General features: G+C 50.9%; 2 protein-coding genes across 2 annotated transcripts in view; both read left to right on the forward strand.

The window, feature by feature from the left end:
• LOC112143834 (NACHT, LRR and PYD domains-containing protein 3) overlaps positions 1-5,197 on the forward strand; it is a 17,604-nt gene extending 12,407 nt beyond the window's left edge. Inside the window, exon 10 of the mRNA XM_024268044.2 lies at positions 5,074-5,197. The gene's annotated coding sequence lies outside the window, so the exon portion shown is untranslated. The remainder of the gene's footprint in view (positions 1-5,073) is intronic.
• Positions 3,852-12,041, forward strand: part of LOC112143462 (sodium/calcium exchanger 1) — a 10,731-nt gene continuing 2,541 nt past the window's right edge. Inside the window, exons 1-5 of the mRNA XM_036215877.1 lie at positions 3,852-6,896; positions 9,271-9,377; positions 10,926-10,946; positions 11,063-11,080; positions 11,857-11,925. Coding sequence (XP_036071770.1) covers positions 5,098-6,896; positions 9,271-9,377; positions 10,926-10,946; positions 11,063-11,080; positions 11,857-11,925 — 2,014 coding nt within the window. The 5' untranslated portion in view covers positions 3,852-5,097. The remainder of the gene's footprint in view (positions 6,897-9,270; positions 9,378-10,925; positions 10,947-11,062; positions 11,081-11,856; positions 11,926-12,041) is intronic.

Raw genomic sequence — 12,041 nt, forward strand, 5'->3', positions numbered from 1 at the left:
TTTGATAATGGAGGACATAAACCCAACGGTCACTCTGCCAGGTCCACCTCACTAGTACCGGGTCAGTCCCCCTTTCTCCGTCAGAACCGCCTTCATCCTTGGTGGCAGAGATCCAACAGGAAAACATGGCGGACGGCGCATCAGAGGACGGTACCTCGTGGTCATGAAGATGGACATGGTCAGCATTAACACTCGGCTGTCATGAGAGAACTCACTGGATGTGTGTAGTAGTGGTTAGTAACTCATGCAGTACAACTTGTGTGTAACTGTTGTATTGTTCTGAGACTGTGTGTAGATGATGCGTTTAGATGCTGCATGAATGCTGGGTCATCACAGTTTTCTGATTGAGCTCAGATTGTGAAGATTATCTGGTGAAAATGAGACATTTTCCCCACTTTCTTGGACAGGACTCAATATTTAGGGTTTTAAAACGGTCTGAAGATACTTTTTAAAACACTCAACATTTTGCAAAAAGGTTTTTCTGAAGGGATCACTCCCTCTTGGATCAGCACCGCTCTCAAGGTCCAGAAGGACCCGGCTCTGCCTGCTCGCTTGATTGGAGACCAGAGCTCGGGGAGGGGCTCCATGAGGGAGGTGCCATCTGGTGGTGCTGCCAAGAGGGGCGGGGACTTCTGGTTGTTCACCTCTCACTCATCCTGTCAGAGATCGGCACAGCCAATCAGCTTCACACATTTGGTTTGGCAAAGAGTTTTACGCCGGATGTCCTTCAACACAGCCCCGTGCAGGAGACCGGCTCAGTGGAACGCGGGCTGGGAACTGGCACAGGGGGACCTGGACCTGGGGACCGGCACAGGGGGACCTGGACCTGGGCTGGGGTCCAGGAACGCGGGCTGGGGACCGGCACAGGGGGACCTGGACCTGGGCTGGGGTCCAGGAACGCGGGCTGGGGACCGGCACAGGGGGACCCAGGCTGGGGACCGGCACAGGGGGACCTGGACCTGGGGACTGGCACAAGGGGACCTGGACCCGGGATGGGGTCCAGCTTAGTGGAACGCGGGCTGGGGACCGGCACAGGGGGACCTGGACCTGGGCTGGGGTCCAGCTTAGTGGAACGCGGGCTGGGGACCGGCACAGGGGGACCTGGACCTGGGCTGGGGCACAGTGGGACCTGGGCCCCCTTGTGGCTGTGTGGTTAGGTCTCCAGGACCCTCTCTGGTTGAAACTTGCGGGGCTCCTGGGAAGGGGACCCTGGTTGACCGCGCAGGAGTCCTGCAGCCAGCGGAGCGTCCAGCCGCTGTGGTTCTGTGGGTGAAATCCCCAGCAGTTCCTGACGCGCTCAGACCAGCCCGTAAGGTTTGAACTGCAGCAGACGGACTACATGCATGAAGATGTTGAGTTGCTGTCTTGTGATTGGCTGAGTAGACATTTGAGTCTCGTGAAGAAATTATGTTCAAAACTGCCTTTTCGAATGTTTATTTATTCATGTTACCTTAATTCATAAAGAGATGAAAAAAAATACCGTTAGAAAAAAATGGTATCTGTGTGGTAGAAAACACGCTGGGCGGGGCCACAGGCTCCCTGCTCCGCCCCGTTCGGATTATCCACTTACAAATGGATCCATGAACGTCTTTGATTTCCAAGTCTGAGCTGGAACCTGCTGGTTTGGCTGTAAACTCTGAGGAGGTCTGAGGAGGTCTCAGCACGCGTGGACCTCCTCAGCTGTAGTGAAGCCAAACGGCCAGTCGGGGGAAGTGGTTCTGGTACCGGCATCCTCCAGCAGAAGACGTCCCATAAATGAAAGGGTTAATTTCTGGATTCTTCTCCAGTTTGAGGTCCACGTGAGACCAGCTGCTGGACCCGGTCCGGACCGAACTTTCTGGTTCTGGATCCCAGACTCAGGACAGAACTTCCAGGTTCTGGACCATTCCTCCTTGTTTTCCTCGTTTCCTTACCATCAGCTGTGAAGCTTCAGCCTCACCTGCGCACGTGCGCCTGTCAGGAGGAGGTCAGCCCCGCCCCCCTCCTCCTCCAGCTGGGGGGGCGGGTCCTGGACGGGCTGGGGCTCCTCAGCTGAGCTCCTCCGCAGACCCGCGGCTGCTCTCCGGCTGACGGTAGGATCCGTTCTCCTTCCAGGCTCGTGACCTGCGTGCGTGAGCCTCCATCGGGGCCAAAGGTCACCAGAGCTTTTGTAAGGAGCGGTTCTTCTGCTGCTGCTTTGGAAGGGAGGTTCTGGTTCTGGTTCTGGTTTCATGTATCTGTGGGGGGGGGGGCTCTTTCATGAGTGCTGTTCGGTTCCTTCTGTTCTTGTTCCGGACCGGGACCGCTGATGCTCTGGATCTCCACCGGATAACAAAGTAATTACTCTGTAATTTCATGGCTGTTGTCAGTAACGGAGGAACGTCGCGAGTTCCGGTTCAAGTTTCGGTAATGAATCAGTTACTGGAATACAGAAATCCCGTTACTTCGTTACTCAGGTGTGAAGGCTTTGACAGTTTTCAGGTAAATGAAGCGAAAATGAAATTGAATTAAACGTCGTAGCGCACACGCACACGCATGCGCGCGAATGCAGAGTAACACATCGGTCAAAATGCAGACACGCCTCCAGTGTGCGGTCACATCAATTCATCTCAAAGGTGATGGCTCAGAGATGAGAGACGCTGCAGGTGAGCGGAGCCCCGCCCCCTGGACGGATGTGTCGGTCCTGAAGGAAGCAACACCGCAGGTCCATTTTCTTTCACCGTTTCTTACTTTTTTCTCTCTAAACTTCGCGTTTCATGGGCATGAACCGCGCACGTGCACGAGGGAGGTGCAACATGGACACTGACGTAAAGAAAACGAGTAACGGCAGCAGAATCTACAACCATTGACTGTTATGGAAAGAAAGGTGAAAATTTAAAGTCTGGAGGAGAAGAATCTCATCTGGAACCGCCTCTAGAACCAGCCAGAACGGGCAGAACCTTCTCTTAAACAGGGTGGTTCTGACAGAACAGACCTGATCAGCTGACCATCAAATGGTCTCATCTGATACACGACCTCACTGTACATGCTGTTGTGTATTCACATGTACAGAAAAAACAATTTATTAGAGCTGTCAGGCGATTAAAAGTTTTAATCGCGATTAATCGCACTGTTCATAGTTAACTCGCGATTAATCGCAGATTTACATTTGGCTTTTTTAAAGGAAAAAAATGTGTGCTTCGTGGAATTTAGCAGTTCTACAATAATTATGAAAACAAGAATGGCAAAATTAATAGTTTTCATCAGAAATACTTTATTTTGTAACATTGTATTGAGATAAACTTTCTTAACAATAAAAGGCTGTAACATAAAATGCCTAACAAAAGCCCAAGTCCAAGTGAAGGGCATTTTAAATTCAAAACTTCAATCAACGTTCAGTAAAATAAAATAAAAAACATCAAAAATAACATTTCCATAACACTTTCATGTTCATTTTTTGTCAGGACCAAATCTTTTCCTCCTCTGCTGAACTACAGTAATAAATGAAATAGAGATTTATCATTTCCAATGAACTTTTGTTTTTTAAAACATTAAAGACTGAGAAAAGCGGGATACACTGTGGATAGTTTGACAGTCTGTTACTGCCGCCGCGTTCTCTGGCTGCAGCTCGATGCAGCGACGTGTCCAGCGGAGCTCATCATGAATATACCGGCAGACAGACCGCTATGCTGGGGTTGGATCACGCTTAAACCTCCAGAACATTTAGAACGTCCCCCGGTGAGCTTGCTGTTCGGAACGTCGGGGGTCCGCAGTTCTCGGGACGCGGCGCCGGACGCGACCCGGTACCACCAGACGTGGTACTGGACGCGAACCGGAGCCGGGTTAGGGTGCAGGAGCTCTCCAGGTCCTAGCGCCGGCCGGTTTTAGCTCGCAGCTCGGTGGTTGGAGACCCGCCGGTGATCTAGTGAGATCAGCCGGTGAGTTAAAGGGCGGGACGTCCGCGGGCGCAGTATGGAAAGGACGTATGAGAAAATCTGTGATTAATGCGTCAAAAAAATTGTCGGCGTCAAGCACACGTCAAGTTAAGGCGTAATTAACGCGACAAATCTGACAGCCCTACAATTTATACAAGCACAACTTAAAATCACAACGCCTTGAAGCTAACTACACACAAATCTTTAAACGATGCACAAATCGCTGGTTACACACAAAACCACATTTACACACACATTTGATGTGAGACTCTTTTCACATCTCCAAGACCGACACATTCTAAACTCCATATTGTCAATATGTGACGACTTGGGGACAGGGAGTCTAACTCGGGACTGGGTTAGGGTACCAGTACCGGATGCGTCCTGAGGACCAGTCCGCATTTGGTACCAGGTTAGAAGGAAAGCGTTTGGAGGGTTAGGGTACCGGTACTGAACGCGTCCCGAGGACCAGTCTGCATCCAATACTGCTTCCGGGTTAGGGTTAGGGTACTGGTACCAGACGCATCCCAAGGACCACTCCGCGTCCAGTACTGGATCCGGTTCCAGGTTTAGGGACCAGTGTTCTTCACGTCCTGGTACTGGACCAGTTCTGGTTCGCGGTCCCTGGGTTTGGGGACCCATGATCTATCAGCAACAGGGGAAACCCAAAACGTTAAAAAGTGACGCGATGTGTGACGACTTGGGAATGTAAATATGTTGCCATGATTTGTCCGTAAGTGATGAGTTTAAATGCTGCTAGAATGCATCCAAGTTATCCTGCTATTCAAGTTCAAAGGGTTGGATAAGAAAACTCTGATGACCCAGCATTCTAGCAGCATTTGAACGCATCACTCACAGATGAATGCTGGAGACGTGAAAAGAGTCTCACATCTGATTCCTGTGTAAATTAGGTTTTGTGTGAGTTCTGTTTGTATTTTGTAGCTTTTGTACATGTGAATACACAATTGCAAGTAAACAAAGTTACACACAATGTTCCATATCCAGAATTACCCACAAATCAAATAGAAGTATTTCCTCTCCATAGAAGCTCTTTGGTTTCTAGTGTGTTATGGTGAAGTTCAGATGGAGGAAGGTTGTAGATGAAGGTGAAGAACCAGAAGCTCCGCTGAGATTCTTCTGTTGACCACAGAAAACCCTGAACTAGTTCTCTGCTCCACAGGTTGAAGGGAGCTGCAGCGCCACCATGAGCCCATCCAGGACCTCAGCTTTGCTCTTCATCCCAGAGCTGCTGCTCCTCTTCTTCTTCTTCATCTCGATGGGACTTCCTGGTTCTTCTGCCGGAGGCTCCGCTCTGAGCACTCAGTTCAACAACACGGCGGGGAACAAAACCAAATGCGGGGGCAGCACCTACTGCGTCCAGGGCGTGATCCTGCCGGTGTGGAAGCCGGACAACCCCGCCTTTGGCGAGCGTCTGGCCAGGGCAACCATCTACTTCCTGGGCTTGATCTACATGTTCCTGGGAGTCTCCATCATTGCAGATCGCTTCATGGCGTCCATTGAAGTCATCACCTCTCAAGAAAGAAAAATCACCATCAAGAAACCAAACGGGGAGAAGATCACCACAACGGTCCGCATCTGGAACGAAACCGTCTCCAACCTGACCCTGATGGCGCTGGGCTCTTCTGCGCCGGAGATCCTGCTGTCGGTCGTTGAGGTCTGTGGTCACGGCTTCCACGCTGGAGAGCTGGGTCCAAACACCATTGTAGGAAGCGCCGCCTTCAACATGTTTGTCATCATCGGCCTCTGTGTGTCCGTCATCCCTGATGGGGAGACCCGGAAGGTCAAGCACCTGCGGGTGTTCTTCGTCACCGCCTCCTGGAGCGTCTTTGCTTACACCTGGCTTTACCTGATCTTGGCAGTATTCTCCCCAGGTGTTGTTGAGATATGGGAGGGGCTTCTGACGCTCTTCTTCTTCCCGTTCTGCGTAGGGTTTGCATATGTCGCTGACCGCAGGCTTCTCTTCTACAAATACGTGTATAAACGATACCGAGCAGGGAAGAGGAGAGGAGTCATCATTGAAACCGAGGGAGAGCCGGAGCTGCCTTTGAAGGTCGACGTGGAGATGGACGACAAAATGCTCAGCACTCAGGCTGACAGGTTTGTGGATGGAGAGTCTGGGTTGGAGGGGCAGGAAGTCGAAGAAGAGGAGGCCCGCAGAGAGGTCGCCAGGATTCTGAAGGAGCTGAAGCAAAAACATCCAGAAAAGGAGGCGGAGCAGCTGATGGAACTCGCCAACTACCAAGTTTTAAGCCATCAGCAAAAGAGTCGAGCCTTCTATCGGTGTCAGGCCACTAGGATCATGACCGGAGCAGGAAATGTCCTGAAGAAGCACGCGGCGGACCAGGCCAAGAGAGCCCAGCACACCCTCTGCTCCGAGGGTTCCACCAACAGCTTCTCCTCAAAGGTTTTCTTCGATCCAGGGACTTATCAGTGTCTGGAGAACTGCGGCAGTGTGGCACTCAACGTGGTACGCAAAGGAGGAGACCTCAACACCACCATCGCTGTGGATTACCGAACTGAAGATGGTACTGCCAATGCTGGATCGGACTACAAGTTCTCTGAAGGAACCCTGGTGTTCAAACCGGGAGAGACGGAAAAGGAAATCCACATCAACATCATCGATGACGACATCTTTGAGGAGGACGAACATTTCCTGGTTCACCTCAGCAACGTGAGGGTCATATCCAGGGCGCCACACTGCCAGGACAGCAACCATGTGGACGTCCTTGCAGGGCTGGGCTTGCCTTGCTCAGCGTCCGTCACCATCTTTGATGACGACCATGCTGGGATCTTCACCTTTGAGGAGCCGGTGATCACCGTCAGTGAGAGCATTGGCGTGATGGAGGTGAAGGTGTTGCGAACAGCTGGAGCTCGTGGAGTGGTGGTGGTGCCGTACAAAACCGTTGAGGGGACAGCCAAGGGAGGCGGCGAGGACTTTGAAGACACTCATGGAGTCCTAGAGTTTGGGAACGATGAAGTCCTGTAAGTACCAGTCTTCTTAGAGGAGGTCCATCGCGGGGTGAGGGTGAAGAAATGGTTCAGAAAACAGCACCAAAGGTCCAGGAATTAGTCAGGCTCAGATTGAGTCAGAGCAGCCAGCAGCTGGTGGGTGGCGTTTCTGATGCTGACCGCCTACAGAGGATGGTCATCATCAGGATGAAGCCCCATCATAACGGCTCCATCATGCAGGGTTGGAACTAGAACTAATGATGTCAGTAACAAAGATCGGGAGCCAAATCACCAACATTCAGAGGCTAAAAACACAACAATCCAGACAGAAACCCCGTTTGCTTCAAATCAGCAGGTAGTTTTCTGGAAGGTGTACAGTCTGGGGGGAGGGGTTCAATAACACAACTGTCAATCAAATTGATCTGTGGAGGGAGGATCCAGGGAGTTCAGGTGTTCAGGTTGATGCAGGTCAGATGAAGGTGGAACTCAGCTGAACTTTCCTTTCTCCACAGGGAGCAGGAGTCATTTTGAAAGCCTTTTATTGCTAAGTAGTCTTTGATCCAGGTGGATTTATGATCATAATCAATAGTCCTGATAGCTAACATTTGGATGAACGTGTTCTCCTGTTAGACTGATGCCAGAGAAGCAGAGATCCACAGTTTAGCTCTGCTTCCTCCATGAAGAAATCTAAAGGCGCATTCACAGCGAACGCAGCCGGGGCGTCAAGTTTCAACGTTGTCAATGTGAACATGGAGGACACGATGAACACGATGAACGCGGTGAACGCGGTGAACACGATGAACACGGTGAACACGATGAACGCGGTGAACACGATGAACACGGTGAACGCGATGAACACGGTGAACACGGTGAACACGGTGAACGCGGTGAACGCGGTGAACACGGTGAACACGGTGAACACGATGAACACGGTGAACGCGATGAACGCGATGAACGCGGTGAACACGATGAACGCGGTGAACGCGGTGAACACGGTGAACACGATGAACGCGGTGAACACGATGAACACGGTGAACGCGGTGAACACGGTGAACACGGTGAACACGATGAACGCGGTGAACACGATGAACAAGGTGAACACGATGAACGCGGTGAACACGATGAACGCGGTGAACACGATGAACACGGTGAACACGATGAACACGATGAACTCGATGAACGCGGTGAACACGATGAACACGGTGAACGCGGTGAACACGGTGAACACGGTGAACACGGTCAACACGGTGAACGCGGTGAACGCGGTGAACACGGTGAACGCGATGAATGCGGTGAACACAGTGAACACGATGAACACGATGAACGCGGTGAACGCGGTGAACACGGTGAACACGATGAACACGGTGAACACGGTGAACGCGGTCAACGCGGTGAACGCGGTGAACACGATGAACACGGTGAACACGATGAACACGGTGAACACGGTGAACGTGGTCAACGCGGTGAACGCGGTGAACACGATGAACACGGTGAACACGGTGAACACGGTGAACACAGCTCTAGACGTGCCACCAAACCAGCCAATCACAGACGAGGAGGTTCATGGTTATTGGTCTGGATTCCATCCAATCAAGTGACTTGTATGTGTGTGTGTGTGTGTGTGTGTCCTCACTTCTCAGGGGATTTTCTTGGTCCTTACTATGTAGTAAGTGCAAGAATGTGTGTGAGATGCTTTATGTTTGTGTACGTCTATACTTGTGTGTGTGTGCGTGTGTGCGCGTGTGTCCATCCTGAAGTTAAATCTGGTTTGCTGAAGAAACTCTGAGTCTCAGGAAGGTCTTCCTCCATGTTCTCGCAGACGTTCTTCGTCTGCGGTTCTCCTGGAATGTCGGTGTCTTCAGCTCCTTCAGCTCAGTCCAGATGAAGCTCCATAAACATCTCTCTTCCTTATTAGGCCGGCGGCGCTCAGAGTGTCGCTCTCCCATAAAGCAGACAGACTGCAGTCCCCTGACAGGAGAACATCTCCTTCTGTCTCACAGGGAGACGCTGGTGAATCTGAGACCAAAGACCCACAGAGCCTCAGAGAAAGAGGAGGACAGTTTCCAGGCTGGAGAGCGTCTCATTTACTCACACATACACACAAACACACACAGATAAACACATGCACACACATTGCAGATTCGGTCAGACGGAACCAGAACCAATGAATCCTCTGACATCCAAAGCATTCCTTGTGCTGATCACAGGATAATCTAAAATCCGACCCTAACACCAGAACCTGAAGGCAGCAGAGGGGGAGGAGCTTCCTGTGTTAGAACTGAGCATGGTTAGCAGTCTGATCCCAGAATCGATTCAGACGCTCTGAAGTTCTCCATGTTTCTCCTCTCCTTCACCTCCATTCTCACAGTCTCCTCCTCCTGCGACGCTCCTCTTCTTTCTGTTTCAGCAAAACTATTCAGATCAATATAATCGATGACGAAGAGTACGAGAAAAACAAGAACCTCTTCCTAGAGATGGGAGAGCCTCTGCTGCTGGAGATGAGTGAGCGGAAAGGTGGGGGCATCACTTCCTGACCTCTGACCCCGCCCACACCTGTGCTAACCTTTAACCTGTGCCTCACCCCAAACGGGCCAGTCAGAAAACTTAAACCACATTTTAGGAAAATTAGCTGTTCTCTGACCCATGCAGGTAGACGAGGTGAAGTAGGCTCCTCCCCCTGTCAGTGTGTCTGTGTGTGAACTAATGCGTGACCCCTCCCCACAGGAAGACCATAGCTTTAAGAATAATGGACCGTGAGGAGTACAGTAAGAAGGCCAGCTTCTGCGTGGAGCTGCAGGAGCCGTTCTGGAACAGCAGATGGACAGGTGTGATGAGGCTCCCTCACCTGTCTGACCTCTGACCTGTTCTGGTTCTCTCGCTCCTGCTGCTGACCTTTTGCTGCTTCTTACTTCATGGCTCCATCAGCTGCTCTCATTCCTGGGTTTGAGCGTCCCCCATCCCACCTGGCATGGCGACAGGGCCTAACTGCCGTGAACAGGACGGTGGTGGCAGTTCGGGTCTTGAGGGGTCAGGACGGCGCCCTGAACGTAAAGGTGTCCTTCAGTCCATGTCCACCGACCTGACAGGAAGTCTTAAGCCTTAGTCCCACGCTCCTGTTTGGGGGGGTCGACCTGTAAAGATACTGCATGTTTTTGGGTTGTTGGGTCCGTGGACGCTCGTATCATGTGAACAGTCCTAATGGGATCCTTGTTCAGTCTGCAGGACTTGGGGGGATTGAAAAGAAGACAAATCTGTCCGACACGCCTGCATCTCAACTACTTTCCCCTTACTGACCCCCACGTGTTGTAGAGACTACAACAGGTCGCCCGCAGCACGCCCATAGAAAAACAGGGATATTTTCTCTCTCCAGTTCACTGGGCGGTCTATGACCTGACATTTCTTGACAGTTTTTTACCCAAAAACGCCCGTATTCACCCGCAAGAACAGCTGGGACTAAAGATTAAGGGAGAGACAGGAATCTAAAGACACTAAATAAACTGCAGGATTTTCAAAATAAAGGTCAGAATTGTTACTTCTTCAGACAGCGTCTCCAAACCTGCTGTCCTCACTGTGAGGTCGTACCGTAGCTTTTCCCAGCCGTAGCTCTGGCTATCCCGGGATACGACTTTAGGAGGCCTCTCAGAGAGAAGCAGACGCTGATGCTTCCTTTGATCAAACGGTCCTGTCGATTTGAAGATGTAAAAGCTCCTGAGGAGACAAACGGTGCTAATGCTGAGCTGAAGACTAGGGAAGGTTGGACTAGGAAAGGTCGGGCTGGGGAAGGTTGGACTAGGAAAGGTCAGACTGGGGAAGGTCGGACTGGGAAAAGGTCAGACTAGGAAAAGTCAGACTGGGGAAGGTCGGACTGGGCAAAGCATTGTGCTCCAGAACGAGTTGTACAGACTGACTCTTGTGAGTCCTTGGTTTATGACTAACACAAGTTTGGACTAACTGAGTGTGGAGTGGGTTCAAAACAAGGCGGTCCCGGTCCGGGACGTCAACACTTCTTTCTCCATCTTGACTTCTATGTTTCTGTTTCATGGCTGTCCTCCATCTCCTCAGCTGTGTTGCTTCAGGAAGTCGGTAAGCGGCTTCATTTTCTTCCTTCCTGTCTTTTCTTCTCAAATGCGACTGACTTCCTGTGTTTTTAAATAAAAACAATTCAATTTTCTGACTCCCTGTTGGATGTTTTCCTGCAGGTGAATTTGTAAAGACAGGTAAGAGAACTGGGCCGTTGCCAGAGCGGCTGGACGGTAGGACACCTGGAGATGCTTGATTTGAAACATTTGACACTTGAATTTTACAGCGTGATCGTTGCACCTCTTTAATGTCACTGCGAGGCGTCTGACGTGACCTGCTGCTCGCTTCTGTGGCCTGGCAGCACCGACAGTGGTCCAAACCAGCTCTGGCCGTGGTTCTGCACCATGTCTCTATGCCCGTGTACCATAGAAATGTTGGGGATTTTCCTGCAGGGAAATGAAAGCTTCTGTTTTCAGGAGAAATAAATTGAAGACAGCCGTGAATGAGCGAAGCAGCAGCGACACCAGCTGATGGTTGCCGCTCCGGTTCAGTCGTTTGACGTGTTGCATCATGGGACACCTGCACAAAAACTGGTCCCTTCACAAAGGAAGTAGACTCGGTTCTGGTTTAAAGTCGATTTGATTGGAAATTTGATTGTCAATGACGGCCGTTTGAGAACAAAGAGTTGGTCAGCAGGTCAGGAGTAGATGTTCAAGTCACATGATTTCACACCAACCACTCCTCACAGAATGACTGACGGTACCAGAAAACAGAGTCACTGTCACTGAGCATGCTCGGTTCTAACACTGTGGTGTCACTGATTGTGTAACAGCTGTTGGTCACATCAGAGTGTCTGCTTTGAAGGAAACACTTCTCCACAGGTCTGAAAAGGTCACTCGGGTTTGTCCACGTCTTGTTCACTCAGAGGAACATCTGAAATCTTTGCTGTTCTCCAAACTGTTTACCTGTTCAGGTAAAGACATCTACAGGAAGGTCCAAAGACGAGACCGCCCCGCCCCCTCCAGCATCATCGCCATCACAGGTTTGACCTTAATGTCTCGGTAAACTCGTCTATCCATCCTTCTGATCACTAACCTGTCCATCCATCCATCCATCCATCATCATCCACCCATCATCCATCCATCATCATCCACCCAT

The sequence above is a fragment of the Oryzias melastigma genome, linkage group LG16 (genome assembly GCF_002922805.2).
Source record: "Oryzias melastigma strain HK-1 linkage group LG16, ASM292280v2, whole genome shotgun sequence".
Taxonomy (NCBI): Eukaryota; Metazoa; Chordata; class Actinopteri; order Beloniformes; family Adrianichthyidae; genus Oryzias; species Oryzias melastigma.